Source organism: Pocillopora damicornis, chromosome 3, assembly GCF_964200805.1.
Source record: "Pocillopora damicornis chromosome 3, jaPocDami1.2, whole genome shotgun sequence".
NCBI classification, from domain to species: Eukaryota; Metazoa; Cnidaria; class Anthozoa; order Scleractinia; family Pocilloporidae; genus Pocillopora; species Pocillopora damicornis.
The window spans coordinates 26,263,708-26,277,139 of record NC_142672.1 but is presented as its reverse complement, the minus strand read 5'-3'; the positions used below and the strand labels follow the sequence as shown (position 1 = coordinate 26,277,139).

Here is a 13,432-nt window from a genome sequence, read left to right as displayed (position 1 = left end):
CTAACATTATGCAAAACTTACGTCTGATTGGAGGCCTATAGAGCGAGCAGCTATCAGACGGACGATAAGCATAGAACAAATGGCAGAAAGGTAAATCCACACAGCAATACTGGTAAGCCTCTTCGTCTGTGTAAAAGGTTTGAACGCGATTGTACCAGTAATAGTAAAGTGTCACTTCTACTCGTCCACCATCAGGAGGTCCCTGCTTGAGAGAGCCCCAGTCTTCCCATTCCGTAGAGTAACAGCATTTTTGTCTCATCGAAACACCAACTAGTCCATTACTCCTGGTGTAGAAATAAAAGAACCTGGATCTTCTGGAATCAAAACACCAATCTGGCCATGAGTTCCACCAACTCCATCTGAATCTTCCCCAATCTAACCACGCCTGCCACCCAGTACAAGGGCAAGCCATTTCCCAGTCTGATTCTATGAGTCGTTTATACCAGTAACGGAATCCCGAGTGTTCATTAAGTAAGACCCAACTAAAGCATTTCTTCAGTGCACCTTGTCCGTCGCTGTTTTCAATTCTCCAAAAGTATCTTCCCTGCAAACCCGTGTTTCCTTCCTTCTTATCGAGGTCGTACATTCCAAATGTACCAGAGCTACAATCACAAACATTTCACTCAAAAACCTTCTTTTGCTATCTTCATTTTTATTAATTAGAATATAGGGTCGAGATTTCTATCGGTTGACAGTTGATGAGGGCAAGAGTCGAATAATCTTTAGCGCACAGAAATCAATAGCGAATAAATTAATAATTATTAAATGTTTCAAGTTGTCCTTCTGTAGCATGTTGACTAAACGGATGATTCGATTGAGGCCTTGACCTACTGTATTTCTTTTTTGTTCTAAGCTTTCGCCGATGCACGGCATCGTCAGGGAATGTCTGATACCACAGATCGGTGAAAGCTTGGAATAAAAAAGAAATACATTAGTTCAAAGCCTCAATCAGATTGTCCATTTAATTATTATTGCATAGATTTAATGGTTATTCAAAACTTAACTAAAAGAAAGGCTTAACTTTTTTATTAATAATAAGACAAGTAAATCGCAATTTTAGTCTACCTTCTTTTCTCGTTAACTATAATAGGATAGATGACGAGTAACATAGCCAATTAGATTGCATCACTCGTGATAAAACGCCAATAGATGTATTATACTGATAGCAATTATATGTACAATGATTTTCGGGGTTCTGTAACAAATTTCAGATTAAATTTACACCCATCTGTACCAATTACAATAGGTGGATGAAAATTCCCCGAATTGGCAAACAGTTCGGGATGGTTATTATATTTGATAACCACGTGACGTCACAACATGGCGAGAATTTCGGCAATCAAAGATTTTCGAACCCAATTCGAAATGTTTGCCCTTTACTCATTATTATTTGCCGTATTCCTCAATCTTTTTTCGTTCGATGCAACTGTGAATCATTGTGATACAAACTGCATGAAAAAAGTGCATAGTGGGCTTCCTTTCTACCGATTCACTCACATTCAAGGAGTAATCATTGAAGCACATGGTATTACCATATTGGGAAGTGTCAATCACACATCCCCCTTTCTTCAAAAAAGATACTACTCTGATATTATGCGAAGTGTTCTAAGGAAGTGTCCTAAGACCTTATAGAATGTCCCTGTCCGGTTAACGAAAGTGAAAGAAACAAAACCTTTACTCAATGTCTATCCATATTCGGACGGAGTGTTCGAAAGTTCGAAAGTTTTAGAATGTTTTTATTATCTGTTGGTGTTCCTTGATGACAGTAAGTTGGAGCACGTTTGCAAGTGAAGGCGACATATTGTCTCTTCGCTCTGCTGTGTCAGTAATAGGTTCAATGCTGGTTCAACACTGTGTTTGTATTTTTCGTCTCGACTTACGTATTCCCGGTCCAGAATGGGTTTCAATTTGCGCTTCCATAATCTACCTTGAGGCTTGGCGTTCGCCGTGTTGCAGCGAGGAATATCTCGGAGAAGTGGAGAGAAGGCTTTCACTGGTCAAATCAGAAATGGAAGAGGATGGAGTGGAAGCGGCCGCGGAGGCACGTTAAGTGCGTAGCAGTACGGATTTCCAACTTCTTACATGTTTCGAGAAGCTTTTATTCAAAGCGACCCTCCCATTTTACACGATTGGAAACACGCTATGATTTCATCCTTCTTTTCACCGATGGGCTAAAGCCGTTTGTTATTTGGACGATTCACTTGCGAAGTGACGGTATCAGTTAAAATAAACTTTTTTTTCGCACAGATTTATATTTGGAACGTACCGAGACGAGCATTGAAGAACCTGGGGCTTCCCTGTCCGCCAAGAAAGCAAAATAATACAAATGGAAACGATTGAGATTTAGAAAAAAGAAGAAGAAGCCATCGTATTTTTCAAATCTAAAACAGCTCGAAATTTTACCTTTCCGTTTGTACAATTTAAGCCACGATCACAAGTTCCAATCGAAAACAATTGAATTAGTAAACTCAGGGATCCGGTTTTCGGACGCCATGTTGAATATAGTATTGTTGCCTCAGCAACATGTCACGTGAAAGTAAATCTGAGCAGCGATTGGTTACTGTTTTGACAAATTAAATTTCAAAATTTTAAAGAATCGTCGAGAAAATTTTACGTGTAAACATAAACCTTTTCGAGTTGGTCACCTGGATGAAAATTCCCAGCTTTTGGCTGCTAACCTGGCCCTTTCAAATCAGTTGCCTTTGTGGAAGAATTTATGGGTTCCAATTATCCTGTTTCATTGTATTTTCAAACGCCACTGACTGATAGCAATTGTTTGTCAAATTCGATTCATCTTACCCTTTTATATTGAAATAATTTTCGCCACCGTTCCCTGCATTCCAGCCAGCAACAGGAAGACCATAGTAGCTCGTCCAGTAACGGTAGTTATTCCTGCAAATGTTCGTGAAAATCCTTACTGTTACGTATTTTTCTCAAGTGTCTTTCCTGGTCTCATGAATTTCTGATTCTTCGGCGATGCGCTTTCTTTCATCGCAAACTAGTACACATTCCAATTTTTTCTTCTAATCGAAAGCAATTCTTAAGCCCTTTAATTAATTTCATATTGCAGCTCTTGATAAAGAGTGCAGATGGTTAATAGGAAGAATTGGTAAACCAATTTGAAACCAAGAAATCATGAAAAAAGACCATAGTGTAGTCTCAATGGATGTGTCAGGCATAAATACCAAAGAATGCTGATGGGACCTACTAATGTCAGACAAAGTTTATAGTTATTTCGGGTTTACCTGATAAGCAATTTAATATATGTTTTTATATTCTGACTTTGATTTTCAATTAGGGACTTAGGAAACTTACGGATCTGCGTCGACCACCCACTGAATTCCTCCATAGTGATAATTATACATCAAGAATGTGTTAAATCCATTCGTTATCAGGACAGCTTGGAATGTATTACTCTGGAAAACAATAAAAACGTAGAAACTCTTCGGATTTTGATATTTTGAACTAGATCTAAATATTTCCTGATAGATGTATTTTTACCATGAATGCAGCAAGTCAAGTTGATGCACTACGTTATACTTCATGACTCATACGTACAGTCATCACTTCTGGGTTGATAATGTTAAGGAATTAAGTGGAGTATGGATTAGAGAGTTATCGGGATTGTTACTTAAAATAACTTGAAATTTTCCCCTAAATGTTGGCAGGCAAGTTTTCGTCTCTTGATGTTCGATTGTTAAAAATCTGTAAAGTATGGTCAATCTTTCCTCAGCCCGGTTTGAACTCTCGCCGAGCCGACAAATAAAAGACAATAAGAGAGAATTAAATGAAAATCCCTGCTGTTTTTCGTATTTTTTGTGCTTGTCCAGGATTTAACGCAGTCGTCAAATCAACAATTCAGACTCTGTAGGGTCCAATTGATAGTTAGCAACTATATGTCACTAACCTACATGGTTATCTTTGAGTTATGATAATTAAAAAAGTGTAAATGCTTACTCGCGAACACTTCAACTGAAAATCCTTCTCGTTGATATTTTGGTAGTAATAGTAGTATGGATAATAAGCGTAGGGACAGAGCTTTTCCCACGTCACAACCAGGACCCAAGTGGCTTCAAAGTCGTCAAATCCTCCGGTGTAGCTCTTTACATGCTCTGAAGCCATAGCCAGAGTTTCATTTGACTTTTCGTGCGTTTGGTTGTACACTTGATAATACACCTTTGAATGATTGTATCTGAATGCAAAATAACTATCAGTTGTGGCCCAAAAGGGCGCAATAATACCCATGTTTCTAAACCACCAGTAGACACCAAATTTACGAGGCCACCACCAGCTCCAATCATAATTCAACTGAATTATACCATTTCGACAAATCTAATAAAAGAGGAAAACAAAGATGTCAAATTTTACAATATTTAAACAGTAGCCTCGGCATAGTTTCTGGATGAGTAACGCCCTGGTGAAACATTTTGGCCAAGTACTGTGTCAGCGTTAGCTACAAGCAGATTGATCATAAAAAAATCTAAAAGAGAAACAAAATAAATCCGTTAAGAAAAAAAAAAACATGTTTCCGATCCGCCTTTGGACTCTTATGTATTTGTGGAACTGTAAAGGTAATTCACTGAGAAAAATTTAAGCAAAGATTTGGAGAGTGGTCCTTCTTTTCTCATTATTTCTCTACCGCAGCAAGGGCACGTCATTCCTCCACGGAAAGTCTATTTGCCATTAAACCCTCCCTACATTAATTTTATAGAAAGAAAAAAGATGCACTACAGAAAGGGGCCCGATGAAGAGCCAAAAAGGCAGCATATCACAGAAAATTTAGGTTACATACGTTATTCTGTGTGGTATTGTACAAGCAGTCCAGGGATCTTTACGCGTTTTTGGCATAAAACGAAAGTTACCCTCCTTTTGAGAATTTAAAAAACATCTGTTCCCTTAGCTCACCCGTCTACAATTTTCTTAGAAAAAGTCGATTATTACATCTTAATTAAACTTTTTACTCACATATAGCTTGTAATGCCTCTCAGAGAAAAACGGAATTCCAGTCCAGTCTGTGTTGATCTTCCGACAGCGGTCGTAGTAGTAGTAAGGAGAATCGTCTAGACCATATTCATTGTCCTTCTGCTGCGGTCCGTAGGGATACATAGGGGACGGAGCTATGATTGAAGAAATTGTAAAGAAGCAGCTTTATAAAAAAAATTAAGAATTCGACGAGGGTGGAACCCTTGGGCACGTCTTTCCCAACAAGCTATTTACACCCTTAGCCACTGACGTTTTACCTTTGAAAATCCGGAGAGAAGATCTACGGAAACGAAACATAGGCTGATTGGATTTCATTTGGAAATACTGCGATAGTATTTACCTAAAATTTGGAAATTAGAAAAAAAGGCTGTGCCGTGAAACCAGACCTTTGTTGGGTAGAAAGAGTTATGAACTTATTAACAACGGTGGCTGATGGCTATTGGACCGCAAACAGCTGGCGTTTTTTTGTTCAAACAAGATCGACTTTAAAGCGCACTGATTAAAAGGAAGAAAAGTTTTACAACTTACTCTTTGAAGCAGAAATACTCATACTGCTACTTGGCGAAGGGAAAACTGTTGATCTGTTACATGGGCAATAACACACAGACGAAGTCGAAGACGAGGATATTTTGTATGTGTTGGTGGATGAAACCGTTTTCAGCCCGACGCTTGATGCAGAGGATGTAGGGCTCCTAGAATCATACCACAACGAAGACGTTCGTCCTGGAACTGGAGAATCTTGCATTAAACTGGAAGATGCCTGAAGTGGAAGGCTCTCTGAACCATACACCGACCATGATTTTTCTGCGTAAACTGAAGGACTTTGTGTAAATACACTGGATGCGGTAGATGAAAGGTTCTTTGAAACATACACCGACGATGAGTTTTCTCCGGAAAATGAAGCAGTTTGCGCGAAAACCATGGATGTGGAAGATGCAAGGCTCTCTGAATCATACAGCGACCATGAGTTTTTTCCTGAAACTGAAGCAGTTTGCGCAAAATCCATGGATACGAAGGATGAAAGGCTCTCTGAATCAGATACTGACGACGATTTATCTGCTGAGAACGTAGAACTTGTGTCACATGGACACTCACACAGTGAGATATGATCAACCACGCTGGAAGGAGCTGTCAATTTGAAAGAAACACAAATAGTTAATTCTGGTCTTAACTGATTAAGTGAACTAAAAAAGGGCGCTTTCCCATATATCTTATCAGAAGGTCTTTTGATTGGCATTTCCGTTTCCCCTCTCCATCACACTTCTAAAATGGCCAATCAAGTTGTCCTAGTTTAAAGTGGCGACTGAAAGGTGAGTGTTACCGTAATTTTACCGACTCAGTACACATATTTTGGACATAGTCGTTTGGCCCACTGATAATGCTGAAGTTACACCTAAGTCGCGTTGACAGAGTTTACGGTTTCAGGGGGAACTTTTGATATTTAACAGAACAAAAAGAAACTTGTCAGCGATAACTTATGTTTTACGAAGCTATGCAGCAATATATTTTTTATCCTGTTTCATTTATTGACTCTAAAAGTAGCCATACTCCCGTTTCTTATTGCATTATTTGCGTTGTATTTTGTTCGTTGGTTTTAACTTGGGGTATCCATTGAATGAAAACATCTGAAGCAATACTCATTGACTCACTCGCAATTCTCGAGGTCTCCATGGAAGGGGTGCTGCCTCCGTGGAGCAAAGATGAACTTGTTCTCACTGATTCATGACTTGAAAAGCTTGGACTTGCTGATACTTGCTCGATAGACGAATTTGAAAAGCTTTTTCCAATACTTGATGTAGTGCTAGGTGTAATACTTTGCGACTGAGATAGGCCTGGAACGATCAAGAAGACAGGCACTTTGAACTTAATCTCCAACAAAAGATTATCATTTCTGAATGGATCAAAGTAAAACGTGATTCAACATTTCTAGTCTCTCGTAAATAATCAATTAAACAGGTTGTACGCTGAAAGGACGTTCTTTATTGTGCCAGCACTGTCTTTAACACTCATTGAGAGGTAAAGTGGAGTTCCCGAATGATATATTCTTCTCTACTGAGTCTACCAGGTAAAAAAAAAAAAACGTTTTATTTTGTTTCTCATCTTATCAAATAAATGACCTAAACTTTAGGTATAAGTTATATAAAAGTCTTAAAAACATTTATCATCGTTCCTTGCTTATTTTTTGGTTTCTTTTTAACCCGTTCATTTTAAGACATAAAGCTGTATCCATTGCCATGACGTTTAGGAAGTATCATCACTTTTTTTATATTTTTTTATTGGAGACGAAACAGTTCCAATGAAACAGGGTCTCAGTGGGGTTATGGCTTTTACAGCTAACGGTTAAAATTTTGGCGACTTTATGGCTAACGCTTAGGGTTAAAAACATTCCATTTTTGTCACTTTTAATTGGTTTTTAACGGTTAGCATTTTTTTACGACTAACGGTTAAAACATGTCAATTTTTACGCCTAACGGTAAATTTTTGGCCGTTGTTCGGCTATCGGTTAACTCTATCTAGACGGCTATCGAGACCCCCATTAAGTAAAAATGTCTGAGAAGACCGCAGAAAAATCGAAAAAACGAACAGCACTTGGTCGAAAAGTTGAACTAATATTTTTTCCTGGGATTCCCAATGGTGAGATTAAAATGGTGATGTACTCATATTGCACACATCTATGTATGTATGGTTTACATGATTTGTAAAAAAGAACCATAATATTTTTTCTAAATCCATTTCTCGCGGAAAAAGACTTAATGTTTTAAATTCCTGGACTTTTTTTTTTTTTAAACCTTGGTGTACCAGATAGTTTTCCAAGCAGCGCTTCATCACTGAAGCTTTTCTGAACTTCCATATAATCATACGAGCAAGCAGCGCCACTACAACTTTAAAGATTATAGTCTGGTATTGTGAGCTCAACACGACATCCTTGTTTCCCTATAATCTTCTAGCTACATGTCTGATTGAATGGATAGTTTTTTTGGATTAAAGGGAGAGTAGAAAGAACCTGATGTTTCATTAAGGATCATATCAGTTGGGCACACTAAAAAGAGTAACAAAGATCGTGTTAGGCTTTGTCTACAGAGTATAACTGTTCATAGATTGCATATTTCATTATTTGCATGATGTACTCAACAAAATTCTCACTGAGTCCAATAGAGGTACATGCCCAGTACACTTCGATACTTCCTTCATAAACTACCATAGAAGATAAGCTCTTACTTGAATTTTCATCTATCGCCTCAAAGGTTGCATTGAACCCTTTATTTAAGGTGCCATGCCGAGACTCAAATGTCACTTGAATTGAATTTCCCTTGGAGTACACAGGAGGGGGAAGCTCTTGACCACAGATCTTAAAGTCATCAAGATTTCCTTCATGTGAAGAAACGTTTGTGATAAAGACTCTGGCACTACCTGCTGCCGCTCCAGTACAATTACTGTTTTCACCTGCTACCAGGGTAAAGCTCAAGAAGGTCAGTTTGATGATTTTCCCAATGAGTACCGTGATATTCCAGGTACATGTCCTGTTAGCTTCATAGTTGTTTGGAAAATTGGGGCTGGAAATGTGACCACTAGAAGCATTAATGTATTCTCCAGGAGGGGTGCAGGCTGGAAAAAAAAGGATCTTTTATTCACTTTTTATATTTTTCTTTTATTGGAGACGAAACAGTTCCAATGACCTGGCTAACGGTTAAAATTTTGGCGACTTTATGGCTAACGCATACAGTTAAAATCATTTCATTTTTGTCACTATCAATTTGTTTCTAACAGTTAACATTTTTTTACGGCTAACGGTTAAAAAATGTCAATTTTTACGCCCAACGGTAAATTTTTTGGCCGTTGTACGGCTATCGGTTAACCCCATTGAGACCCTCATTGAGTAAAAATGTCTGAGATGACCGCAGAAAAATCGAAAAAACGAACAGCACTTGGTCGAAAAGTTGAAGTAATATTTTTTCCTGGGATTCCCAATGGTGAGATTAAAATGGTAATGTACTCATATTGCACACATCTACCTGCCTCCGTTTTCTTAAGACTTTCAGAAATCTGTTGAATGACGGAAGTCCATGTTCCAAGAAATGGCGAGTAAATCTTTCTAATTTGCTCATCAGACAAGGCACCAAAAGAAAAGAACTTACCTTCAGAAATGGGGGATTGTGTAGGGACAACTGCAGGCGTAGAGCTGTTAAGGATTATGCTCGAAGTGGACTGGATGCTAGGCACAGCTACGCCAAAGAAAAAGAAAAGTCATAATGGTGGAAAGATCGAATACACTTTAACACAAAAGTGTTATTGCAATAAAATGCGATGGACTCACAACCATATTTCTTCCGAAGGAATCATTTCACGATCCTGAGTTTAGTAATAACTTAAACATGTCAGCCAAATCCGTCTATTTGTTACTGATTGGTAGAAAGACTTGCATACTTGATTTAAGACTCCTAGTAGTAATTGAAGACACTTAGAGTTTGAATTCATATTGCCCTCTACTACGCCACGAACTTAAAGTCTTACCCCGGTATTTGAATCCCTGATGTAATGATGTATGTGTAGGCATACTTACAAGACGAGACCTCGGATGATACGCTGATAGTAGTGCCGAAAGAGCCTAAAACAGTTACAAACATCAGGCTTTATGGGAATTTTGACGAAAGAATCAGTTTCAATGTAAGAAGCTTGGCATAGACTATAAGTGGATGTACATAGAGTAGAAATGTCTCAGAGGGTCGCAGAAAAATCGAAAAAACGTGCGGCACATGGTGGAAAAATGCAAAGACTAAAATGTTCCCTTAGGATTCTCCATAATGAGCTAACAATCGCTATGTACTTACATTTTAGAGATCTGCTTCTATTTCAGTTCTTAAGAATTACAGAAAACTTTAAAATGGCGGATGTCAGTGTCCCAAGAAATGGTGAAAAACTGTGCTTATCAAATGCACAATGCACTAACAGAAAGGAAAACTTTGAAACTTACTTTCCGAGGCAGAAATAAGGCTTGGTAAAGAGACAACTGTAGACGTGGAACCGTCGAGAAGTAAGCTTACAGTGGACTGGATGTCAGGCACGGCTACATAGGCCAAAGAAAAAGGAAAGTCATGATGGCTGAAAGATCGAATGTTAAACGTTGCGATGAACTCGCAACAATATTTCTTTCGAAGGAATTATTTCACGATTATGAGTTTAACAATAACTTAAACATGTCAGCCAAATCCGTCTTTTTATTACTGATTCGTAGAAAGACTTTCTTACTTGATTTATGACTCCTAATAGTAATTGAAGACACTTAGAGTTTGAATTCATATTGCCCTCTACTACGCCACGAACTTAAAGTCTTACCCCGGTATTTTAATCCTTCAAATTAATGATGTATATGTAGGCATACTTACAAGACGAGACCTCGGATGATACGCTGATAGTAGTGCCGAAAGAGCCTAAAACAGTTACAAACATCAGGCTTTATGAGAATTTTGACGAAAGAATCAGTTTCAATGTAAGAAGCTTGGCATAGACTATAGGTGGATGTACATGGAGTAGAAATGTCTCAGAGGGTCGCAGAAAAATCGAAAAAACGTGCGGCACATGGTGGAAAAATGCAAAGACTAAAATGTTCCCTTAGGATTCTCCATAATGAGCTAACAATCGCTATGTACTTACATTTTAGAGATCTGCTTCTATTTCAGTTCTTAAGAATTACAGAAAACTGTAAAATGGCGGATGTCAGTGTCCCAAGAAATGGTGAAAAACTGTGCTTATCAAATGCACAATGCACTAACAGAAAGGAAAACTTTGAAACTTACTTTCCGAGGCAGAAATAAGGCTTGGTAAAGGGACAACTGTAGACGTGGAACCGTCGAGAGGTAAGCTCGCAGTGGACTGGATGTCAGGCACGGCTACATAGGCCAAAGAAAAAGGAAAGTCATGATGGTTGAAAGATCGAATATACTTTAACACAATGGTGTTATTACAATAAAATGCGATGTACTCGCAACAATATTTCTTTCGAAGGAATTATTTCACGATTATGAGTTTAGTAATAACTTAAACATGTCAGCCAAATCCGTCTATTTGTTAATGATTCGTAGAAAGACTTGCATACTTGATTTAAGACTGCTAGTAGTGAATAAAGACACTTAGTGTTTGAATTCATATTGCCCTCTACTACGCCATGAACTTAAAGTCTTACCCCGGTATTTGAATCCCTCAAATTAATGATGTATGTATAGGTATACTTACAAGACGAGACCTCGGATGATACGCCGACAGTAGTGCCGAAAGAACCTAAAACAGTTACAAACATCAGGCTTTATGAGAATTTTGACGAAAGAATCAGTTTCAATGTAAGAAGCTTGGCATAGACTATAGGTGGATATACATGGAGTAGAAATGTCTTAGAGGATCGCAGAAAAATCGAAAAAACGTGCGGCACATGGTGGAAAAATGAAAAGACTAAAATTTTCCCTTAGGATTCTCCATAATGAGCTAACAGTCGCGGTGTACTTATATTTTAGAGATCTGCTTCTATTTCAGTTCTTAAGAATTACAGAAAACTGTAAAATGGCGGATGTCAGTGTCCCAAGAAATGGTGAAAAACTGTGCTTATCAAATGCACAATGTACTAACAGAAAGGAAAACTTTGAAACTTACTTTCCGAGGCAGAAATAAGGATTGGCGAAGGAACAACTGCAGATGTAGAACCGTCGAGAAGTAAGCTCGCAGTGGACTGGATGTCAGGCACGGCTACATAGGCCAAAGAAAAAAGAAAGTCATGATGGCTGAAAGATCGAATACACTTTAACACAATAGTGTTATTACAATAAAATGCGATTTACTCGCAACAATATTTCTTCCGGAGCAATGAATTCACGATTCTTACTTAAACAATAACTTAAACATGTCTGCCAAATCCGTCCGTTTATTACTGATTCGTAGAAAGACTTTCATACTTGATTTAGAACTCCTAGTAGTAATTGAAGACACTTAGAGTTTGAATTCATATTGCCCTCTACTAAACCATGAACTTAAAGTGATACCCCGGTATTTGAATCCCTCAAATTAATGATGTATGTGTAGGTATACTTACAAGACGAGACCTCGGATGATACGCCGACAGTAGTGCCGAAAGAACCTAAAACAGTTAAAAACATCAGGCTTTATGAGAATTTTGACGAAAGAATCAGTTTCCATGTAAGAAGCTTGGTATAGACTATACGTGGATATACATGGAGTGGAAATGTCTAAGAGGATCGCAGAAAAATCGAAAAAACGTGCCGCACATGGTGGAAAAATGCAGAGACTAACATTTTTCCTTACGAATCTCCATAATGAGCTAGCAGCCGCGATGTACTTATATTGTAGAGGTCTGCTTCTATTTCAGTTCTTAAGAATTACAGAAAACTCAGTAAAATGGCGGATGTCAGTGTCCAAAGAAATGGTGAAAAACTGTGCTTATCAAATGCACAACGCACTAACAGAAAGGAAAACTTTGAAACTTACTTTCCGAGGCAGAAATAAGGCTTGGTAAAGGGACAACTGTAGACGTGGAACCGTCGAGAACTAAGCTCGCAGTGGACTGAATGTCAGGCACGGCTACATAGGCCAAAGAAAAAGGAAAGTCATGATGGTTGAAAGATCGAATATACTTTAACACAATAGTGTTATTACAATAAAATGCGATGTACTCGCAGCAATATTTCTTTCGAAGGAATTATTTCACGATTATGAGTTTAGTAACAACTCAAACATGTCAGCCAAATCCGTCTATTTGTTAATGATTCGTAGAAAGACTTTGCATACTTGATTTTAGACTGCTAGTAGTAAATGTAGACACTTACTGTTTGAATTAATATTTCCCTCTACTACGCCATGAACTTAAAGTCTTACCCCGGTATTTTAATCCCTCAAATTAATGATGTATGTGTAGGCATACTTACAAGACGAGACCTCGGATGATACGCCGACAGTAGTGCCGAAAGAGCCTAAAACAGTTACAAACATCAGGCTTTATGAGAATTTTGACGAAGGAATCAGCTTCCATGTAAGAAGCTTAGTATAGACTATACGTGGATGTACATGGAGTGGAAATATCTGAGAGGGTCGCAGTAAAAATCGAAAAAACGTGCGGCACATGGTGGAAAAGTGCAAAGACTAAAATTTTCCCTTAGGATTCTCCATAATGAGCTAACAGTCGCGGTGTACTTATATTGTAGAGGTCTGCTTCTATTTCAGTTCTTAAGAATTACAGAAAACTGTAAAATGGCGGATGTCAGTGTCCCAAGAAATGGCACAAAACTGTGCTCATCAAATGCACAATACATCCATAGAGAGGAAAACTTTGGAACTTACTTTCCGAGGCAGAATTAAGGATTGTTGAAGGGACAACTGCAGACGTGGAACCGTCGAGAGGTAAGCTCGGAGTGGACTGGATGCCAGGCACAGCTACATAGGCCAAAGA

At 38.3% G+C, this 13,432-nt stretch overlaps 1 protein-coding gene across 11 annotated transcripts in view; it reads right to left on the bottom strand.

The window, feature by feature from the left end:
* Positions 1-13,432, bottom strand: part of LOC113684320 (mucin-like protein) — a 37,253-nt gene that overhangs the window by 11,364 nt on the left and 12,457 nt on the right. For 2 of the 11 annotated variants that reach the window (XM_089199278.1, XM_089199282.1), the window contains 19 exons: positions 13,324-13,416; positions 12,912-12,956; positions 12,475-12,567; positions 12,062-12,106; positions 11,626-11,718; positions 11,215-11,259; positions 10,779-10,871; positions 10,368-10,412; positions 9,956-10,048; positions 9,545-9,589; positions 9,120-9,206; positions 8,203-8,589; positions 6,633-6,815; positions 5,512-6,111; positions 4,966-5,117; positions 3,958-4,332; positions 3,316-3,416; positions 2,800-2,892; positions 22-602 (listed from right to left, as the gene is read on the bottom strand). In XM_089199278.1, the coding sequence (XP_089055404.1) occupies positions 22-602; positions 2,800-2,892; positions 3,316-3,416; positions 3,958-4,332; positions 4,966-5,117; positions 5,512-6,111; positions 6,633-6,815; positions 8,203-8,589; positions 9,120-9,206; positions 9,545-9,589; positions 9,956-10,048; positions 10,368-10,412; positions 10,779-10,871; positions 11,215-11,259; positions 11,626-11,718; positions 12,062-12,106; positions 12,475-12,567; positions 12,912-12,956; positions 13,324-13,416 (3,249 nt within the window). The remainder of the gene's footprint in view (positions 1-21; positions 603-2,799; positions 2,893-3,315; positions 3,417-3,957; positions 4,333-4,965; positions 5,118-5,511; positions 6,112-6,632; positions 6,816-8,202; positions 8,590-9,119; positions 9,207-9,544; positions 9,590-9,955; positions 10,049-10,367; positions 10,413-10,778; positions 10,872-11,214; positions 11,260-11,625; positions 11,719-12,061; positions 12,107-12,474; positions 12,568-12,911; positions 12,957-13,323; positions 13,417-13,432) is intronic. The other 9 variants (XM_089199287.1, XM_089199288.1, XM_089199283.1 and 6 more) reach the window with 8 other exon arrangements.